Genomic DNA, 8,652 nt, shown 5'->3' on the forward strand with positions numbered 1-8,652 from the left:
TCCATGCACCCAAATGGATGCCCGTGAGGTCCACTAAAGAATTCCAAGGTGTATCACGATAGCAAAGTATTGTAGCAATGTTACTGTAACACCCCGGCTACTTATCCAGTTAAAACGATAGTGCACCTCACAAGCTCAATGCTGCCCGCATACAGCCTGTGAGGCTCGGGCAGAACTATTTAAAAATAAATCTAGGGCATCATTGAGAGGGTCTTTGGCCACCATTCTCCACCAATATCAGATCTAGGGTTCTCAAGGGGCTGGAGAGGTGAATCTAAGAAGCAAGATTAAGAGGAGAAGATGAGAGCTATCAAGGAGCACATCTAGGAGTTTGTCGGCGTTGATCCAGTGGATTCTTATCACCACATTCTAGTCTTCATCTTAGGGGAGTTTGCTTTGAGCTTTGTCTTGTATTTCTTGTTTTCTATGCTTTCTCCTTTGTTGATAATGAACTAGACTCCCAAGGTCACCGGGCATCCGGTGAACTTTGGGATAAACTTGCATGTGATATTTTTGTGGATGTTTTAATTTATATTTATGGTATTTGTGTGGTTTATGGTTTAAGCCTTGTGAACTTTGATGTGTTAATTTGCATGTGATAAACGTCTAAAAGTATGTATTTTGCATGTATTTGTTCTGTATTATTCTTTATATTTATTTGTTGAATCGATGCCTTTTTGGTCTAAATTGTAGTATTTCTGCATTTCAGGGCCTTTTGAAGCCTTGGTACCTCGGCGACGCGATTGGGGATGAAGTCGGCATCAAAACGGCGTTTCCGGGGGCTTCTCGACAGAAACTGAAATTCCCGAGGGGTCGGTATACGGCGTGATATCTGACCCGTTTACCGGTCGGGATCTGGGCACTTACATGGTCTTGAAGGGCATTTTTGGGCATCTTCTTCTTGATTTTTCTTCTTCTTTGGGGGACAAGGCCGGCTAGGGTTGGGAGAACACTTCCACATCACTTGAACCCAAGCTTTAGGAGGGCAAAAAGGGAGGAAATCCGAGCATTTTCTCGGCGGGGAGAGCAAGAACAAGGAGGATCTACTTCTAGGGCATCATTGCTTGGAGGTTGAAGACAACGGGAAGCCACCCCTTCGAGTGGCGTCTTCGGAAAGGCTTTCTCCGGGGATTCTGCGTCATTCAACCTTCATCATTTGAGGGAGTGTTCCTCATGTTTACTTTTAGTTGTTTGTATGGATTATTTGGTTTTCTTGTTGAAGATGAACAACTAAACCCCTAGGTCACCGGATGTAGGGTGAACCTAGGGGGCGAACTTGTGATGTTTTTGGATTGTTTGAGTAGTTTATGCATGTTTGGCTTGTTGTGATCCTTGTTTGGTGTTCTTGCTTGTTTTTGGTACATTTGATTGAGTGATGTATCAAATTCTTGGTAGCACTTTGTAGCATGACCATTGCCTTAGTGCTAGACTCCACCAAACTAGGAAGGGTCCATTGTATAATTATGCCGTGACCATCGGGTATTTGTACCCCTCCAATCCTAGGGTAGAAAACTACTTGTGTTTCCACCCTAACTTGTGAAAACTTACATTCTCCTTGCAACCGTGTGGGAAGTTGGGCGGAAGTGATTCGGCGCTCAACACTTGCACCGGGTTAGGGGTCAATTGCCGTGACCATCGGGTTGACCTAGGTCTTGGTTTTCTCGGTCCAACTAGCCACGTGCTTTATTATTCAATTTCCTACTCACTATAGTAGCCCCCTTGGGAATTCGCATCCGTGACCGTTTTCCAAAATTGGGCATCTCCCGTATTTTACTTGTTTCGTACTTCTTAAGATTTCATTTCGCTTTTCGTTTCGCTTTCTTTTCTTCTTTTCTCTTATCTTGGAATCAGTGAGCTAAACAACAGGTAAGAAGTGAGTAGGGTAGCTCCTCAGGCCCCTTGGGAATACGACCCATTAGCGCGTGCGCGAGTGGTTTATTACTTGACGACCCCGTGCGCTTCCGGGTGTACACACTTCGTGTCGATCAGCATGAGAACTCTGTATTTCAACTTCTAGGTTGTACTTGGTAGCGTGACTATCGTCCTTCTACTAGACACACTTGGCTTAGAAGGGATTCATGTATGAATACGCCGTAACCATCGGGTATTCCGTACTCTTCCAACCATTAGGGCTGGACCTAGTTTGATTATTTGCCCTAATTAAAGATATTCCAACACTTAATGCAATCATAGGAGGATTTGGGCTGAAGCGATTTTGACCCGATACTTATATGGGATTAGGAATTATCACCGTGACCATCGGGGTAATTTACTATTGGATGTCTCTTCGCCCAATCACCATTGCCTTTGTAATTTTAGCATCCCTCTAGCTTTAGTAGTCCAGAGGGGATCCTAGCCTAGGAACCTCGCACTTTCATTGCTACTTGCCTCTTTAACATGCTTATGTAGTGAGCCTTAGTCCATGTGTTTATAGTTTTCTCTTTGTTATTTTCTTATATTTTTTTAATCCTATATTTGGTAGACTAGACAGTGCTGTCTAGGGGGAAGTAATAGCAGTTCTTGGGACCTTAGGGAATATGACCCTCTCGTGCGTGCGCGAGAGATATTACTTGACGACCCATGCACTTGTAGATCTCACCAATCCCTATTTCATAAAACTGACAAATCACAAGGTTTTTTTTCACAAGGTTTTTTTTCTTTTCTTTCTTTTTTTTTTAATTTCCCCTTTAAATTTTGAGTTGCTATTAGTGTAAAGTAAAATACCAAGAGGCCTTTGTTATAGTTGTAGTTGTGATGTATCTTGAAGCCCATGACAAACACCACCTGATTGTTGGTGCAAACTCTCAATAGCTCAACTTCTTCATTTAGAACCTTTTCTCGAAGAAAGTTATGATGGACTTTTATATGCTTCATTCTTGTAAAACTATATTTGATGCAAGTTTAATAACACTTTTATTTTTGTGTGTGGGTGATGGGTATGTATGTACATACATAAAATAAGAGAGTATGTATGTATGATTGTCTTACCTTCTTAGGAGGTTATTTATTAAGGTTAACAAAGTGTTAAACCCTATACTCTAGGTTAGGGGTACTAGATTTTGATTAATGAGTCCTTGTAATATAAAATAATGTATTAGTCAAAATCTACTCCTTGGTAGGATGACTTTGTGACACAGCTTGTCACATGTCGCATATTATTCTCTCCTTCTATAAAAGAAGACCCCTTGTAACAATTGGAGGGATGAAGAAAAAAGATAAGCTTTGAGTAAATAGCTCTTGTGTTCTTGTTCTCATCATCCTCTCCATCTCCCTAACCTTCTTTCCTTGCTTCCTTTGCTTCACTTTGATAACTCTCATATAGTGACGGTGTAAAATATGTTGGTAAAAGTCAAAAATCCTTTGGTAAAAGTCCCAAAACCCTATACCAACAGTAAAAATAGCTATTCCAACACTTATTTTACCGTCGGTAAAAGCCTTGTAGGTATAGACTTATACCAATGGATATAGCGTTTGTTGGAATAGATTTATTAGTTTTACCAACGGAATATGATTGTAACTATTGGTTATACTGTTGAGATAGCACCGTCAAATTACTTATCCTATACCAACAATAAAAACACTTATTCTAACAATTTTTTTACAATTAGTAAAAGTCTTGTGCGCATACATCTATAGCAATGGTTATAGCTTCTATTGGAAAAGATTCATGGGATTTACCAACGGAATATAACTGTAACTATTAATCTCACCGTTGGTAAAGCATCTCATATTTATTTACCTTATACCAATGATAAAATGTATATTCCAACATTTTTTATCGTCAATAAAAATCTCATAAGCATAGACCTATACAACCAGTTACAATATTTGTTGGAATAAATCCATTTGATTTATCAATGACTACAACATCCGTTGCTATAGATGTATATTCAAAAAGACATGTTTAGCTTTAGCAACGACTATACCGTCGGTAAAATTTTTTTATATTAATAATTAATCTGTCAATAAAACTATTATTGTTACCCCTGGAAATATATTATGAATAGTTTAATAACTCATACACAATTAAATTAATTTACAATAAATTAAAACAATCAATGCCATTAAAAAACACAAAAACATTCCACTAAAAATAAAAAAGAAAAACTATCACATTACCACAAACATATATTTATAAGGTATATGTCCAAAAATAAACCACCATTCAATCTTGACAACCAAGAGTTCTTCCCTCAATTTCAAATCTAACACAAAAATAAACTACTTTCATTTCATGTCTAACAACCCAATAAAGCAACAAGAATTTTCCCAAGTAGAACCGATGTCATCTTCTAAACGGCATCACCTACAAGAACCATTTAAAAAAAATACAATTTATAAGATGTATGTAACAATAAAACACTAATATAAAAACTTAAAATAATAAGCTGAATAATATACAAAAACTATAAGTAAAGTAATATACAACATGTCATGCCTTCTTTTCATTTGGAGACAATAAGAGCTTACTTGATGCATTTGGATTTACTTGATGACTTGATTCATGAGAATGATTATTCCCACATGGCATTTGTTGAGCACTAGAAGCATCAGGTACCTACAAATTATATAAAATAGAAGTTAAAATTGTTTACACAACAATAGCAAAAAGGATTTGCAAACTAGTAATAACTTGTAAAGATTAAAAACAATGATATATATCAAAGACCATTAAAAAATTACCAACAATACCATCAAAATCCTACAACAAACCAAAATAAAATAATTAAATATGCAACTATCAAAACAAAAAATGAACAAAACTAATATATGGCAATAAGGGAAAATAAATGTATTTAAAAACAATGATAAATACCAAAGACTATTAAAAAATTACCAACAATACCATCAAAATCCTACAACAAACCAAATTAAAATAATTAAATATACAACAATCAAAACAAAAGATTAAAAAAACTTATATGTGCCAATAAGGAAAAATAAATATATTTAAGCCATAGTGTGACTATAGACTAACAACAAATTTGCTACTCTAATATATATATATATATATATATATATATATATAGTTAAATATACATAGTATCACATACCTCTCCATTGACTATGCGAGTCACAGCATTTAGGACCTCCATGTTCTCATTAGGAAATTGCTTTTGAAATAATGAAATCAAAGTAGTTAAAGCTTCCTTCAATCCTTGAACCTCAGCCTTCAAATCTTGTACTTCATTACGATATATGATTTGAGAACATGAAGGACCAGACTTGCTTGATGAAGTAGAAATTGTTCCCATACAACGAATACGCCCTCTTTTCTCTGGTCCTTTAACTTGTGAATACACATCATTTTCCCATGAACACCTTTTAGGATCTTGTGAATTACTTTCACTTAATCCTTTCTTCATAAGTTCCTACAATATAAATCAAAAACATAAAATCAAAAAAATACTAGAACCTCTATTTCCTTGCCATCCATAATTCTACAAACCATTGAATTTAGTGTAAGTGTCAAGTTATAATGACCCACCAAACAGCTTTGAGAAGAGGTTCCCCTTCTTTATCTTTACCTTTCACCTCTCAACTAGTGGCTAAACTATTGTTAGCTAAGTATTCCATCATTAGGTTGTTGTTCTCTCCCTTGAATTATGGCATGAATCATGGCACCATTCAAGTGTTAACAAAAAACTAATTACCATTACTAATTAATTACCGTTAGTGACTTGATTAACAAACATATATATATATATATACATACATCATCTAGAAGATGATGATATATCGATATCGTTATCCATTAGAGCACACATTCAATGTGCATGGCCTGCAGGGATTTAATTAAAGCTACCCACATTAATGTTATCAATTGTCTCCCTCTTCATTCTCCACTCAAACAATATCACTCATAATTAAGAATATTCATATATAGTTTAATATTCATAATAGATATATACAAAGCCGGTATATATTATATATATGTAACTCTATATCATATATATAGAAAATAAAATGAAAGTTTACCCACCTAGATATGTATATATCATATAGAAAAGGAGGCAATGCATACATGCATGAGGTTTTAAAAAAAATGTGTATAATAAAATAGTTCAATAGCAAGAGTTTTTTTCTTGGTTTTCTTTATTATTATTATTTTTATTTTCTTGGCTTTCTTAAGATCTAAGAAAACCTTATCAAGTGTACAATTAATGGTCCATCTTGTACTCATTTATTTGTTTAATTGTTTTGATGGCAACATAAGAGATATTAAATTAAGTTCTTCTTCTTGGATCAACAATAAATAAATAATATCAAAGCTGAAATTCTCTGAACCCACTTAAAACTGCTCAAAACCCTAATGCACCTCACAAGTGGTTTGACCTAACCAACATTTTCTCTTTCTCTCTTCTGAAATGATAAATTTATTATAAGTTTCTCAAAAAATATTTAGTACAAAAATAATGCCTTCCCACTTATAAGACAACCCCAAATGGAGGACCCCCATTTTGCCTTTTTCCATCAGCAATGACCTTAGCCATGATGTACCACCAACTATAGAGACTCATCGGATCATAAAGTCATGGTCGGAATCTAGATACCTCTACTCTGTGGTCGAGTCTTTTTGTATAAAAGGCTGCACAATAGGACAAACCAAATTTTGAGGCATGTGGAAGTACCGGTGGTTGTGTTCATCTTCTTCTTGAGGTTATAATATATATACGAATATGTCACAACACACGTTATGGAGCAAGTGACAGCTAATGAGGGTTGATTTTGATTTGGTTTGATATGTATATAGACTTAAGTAGGGAGAGATATGCATGGCAAAGTTGGAGATTAGGAAACAAGGACTAATGGTGTCTGGGATAAGGATGCACTCTTTGTTTAAGGCCTAAACATGATTTGTCAAAAGATTTGCAAAATTGAGGCTGCTAAGCCATGTGAGGGAATCCCTAGCATGTGCATCTTTTTTTAACTTTTTCTTCTTATAAAAAGTAGCATGCTTAGCAACCAATCAACCTAAGTTGCTCAATTCAATTGGACTCTCTCTCTCTCTCTCTCTCTCTCTCTCTCTCTCTCTCTCTAAATATAAATGTATATAAAATATATAACATGACCTACCTAATTCACAACCTTATATATATATATGTAGTAATGTGACTCACGCTATCTCACAACTTTTAGCTAAAACCTCAGCAACCTCATTCAGAATTTCTAAATTTGATTGTGTTGACAACAACAATACAAACAAGTTGAGATAGTGAATTAGATTCTCTTTTTGTGTAAATACATGAAACAAATAAATGAGAACAAATAGAGTTAAAATAGAAAAAAAAAATCAAGGATAAGAACAAAAAAGAAATTTCATATAATTTTCATCTTAATGTAAAACATGAATAATCTCTAAAAAGTTTTTAATTGGTCAAAGAAGGCAGTAGGAAAGATACCACAAGTGGAAATGAGTACCACCCACACACACACACACACACAGCTCTCAACAAGTCATCAAGCCACCAAAGCCATTAGTCATAAGTCACAAGTCATCTCTCATAGTGCCATCTTTCTCTTATTTCTCTTTAAAAGGATGAATGAGAAGAAAAACCCACCAAACACCAAAAGACCAAGACCAATGATGTCTTCAGAACTGTTCTCAATGTCAATCTCGATAGTAATTACTAAGAGGACCACTTACAGTTGTTTTGCTTCAGGTCTCTTTTGACCTTTTTTTAATCTTAAAAGGTTTTTGCCAAGAAGAACAGAACAAAGAACAAAGATTCAAAAATTAAAAAGATGGTTCAAAACCGCAAACACAGTGAGCCAGTGCACAACAAAATCCTGACCCTGAGAGTATACACAAATCAGAAAGGCAGTAAACATAGTTTTAGATTCTTTGCTAAAGGAAAATACAAGGTTAGAAGTAAATAAAAGAAAGCTTCAAACTATTCATGAACGAAACATCATTAGAGAGAGGAGTCACTAGCATTTTCATATCTTCCCAGACAAAAAAAAAATTAGTCCGGGCTTCAGGATCATTTAATCTCCAGACAATTTAGATCTTTGTAATTAAAATTTTTTCTTTATTTTTGCATAGTATAAATGCTCCCTCAAAACAACAACAACAGCAGTAGCAACTCCAAGATAGAAAAAATGGGCTATACACTTTTCCATCCACTAGTTCTACCAAATACACCTCCTTTTGAAGCAACATAGACTGAGAATACACAACACTCACAATGCTAACCTGAAAGCGGACATCACATAGCATACACCAAATTAAACTCTCTTTTGTATAACCAATTAAATTAGATATAATAAACCATATTCTAATATACTTTCTTCTATTTTTCTCATTTTTCCATTTTCGTTTCATCGTGTATCCCTCAAATCCAAACACCCACTAAAAGATCTCATCACTATGAAGAAATCATAACATTAAGTGAACACAAAAACTAGTGAGTGTTCCTCTTTTGATTTCTTTACTCATAAAAGCATTCTGTACTGCCACAGGAACATAATCAAGGAGAAACCTGTTAAGAAATAAATCAAAACAAAGCAAACAAGATACCCTAAACTTTAACAAGCTGATCAAACATGATATGGAGTAAATCATTTCTATCAAATTCATGGAATTCACCGCAAGATCTCAATCGATTCTTTCAACAACACAAACAAATGAAAAAAAAAAGAGGTTGATCG

At 34.9% G+C, this 8,652-nt stretch overlaps 1 protein-coding gene across 1 annotated transcript; it reads right to left on the reverse strand.

Moving 5' to 3' along the window:
* Nucleotides 1-5,030: 5,030 nt before the first annotated feature.
* On the reverse strand, nucleotides 5,031-6,494 carry LOC120278512. Its single transcript, XM_039285292.1, has 2 exons — nucleotides 6,441-6,494; nucleotides 5,031-5,372 (listed from the first exon to the last, which is right to left on the reverse strand). The coding sequence occupies exons 1-2, from the start codon at nucleotides 6,492-6,494 to the stop codon at nucleotides 5,031-5,033; spliced, it is 396 nt and encodes a 131-aa protein (XP_039141226.1).
* Nucleotides 6,495-8,652: the final 2,158 nt, after the last annotated feature.

The sequence above is a fragment of the Dioscorea cayenensis genome, chromosome 16 (assembly GCF_009730915.1).
Source record: "Dioscorea cayenensis subsp. rotundata cultivar TDr96_F1 chromosome 16, TDr96_F1_v2_PseudoChromosome.rev07_lg8_w22 25.fasta, whole genome shotgun sequence".
In the NCBI taxonomy this organism is placed as follows: domain Eukaryota; kingdom Viridiplantae; phylum Streptophyta; class Magnoliopsida; order Dioscoreales; family Dioscoreaceae; genus Dioscorea; species Dioscorea cayenensis.

Bases quoted from the DNA above. Each gene is read 5' to 3' on its own strand.
- LOC120278512 (XM_039285292.1), bottom strand. From the start codon at position 6,494: ATGGCTAAGGTCATTGCTGATGGAAAAAGGCAAAATGGGGGTCCTCCA. The intron at 5,373-6,440 runs GTTGTCTTATAA...TTTATATTGTAG, and splicing joins ATGGGGGTCCTCCATTTGGG to GAACTTATGAAGAAAGGATT.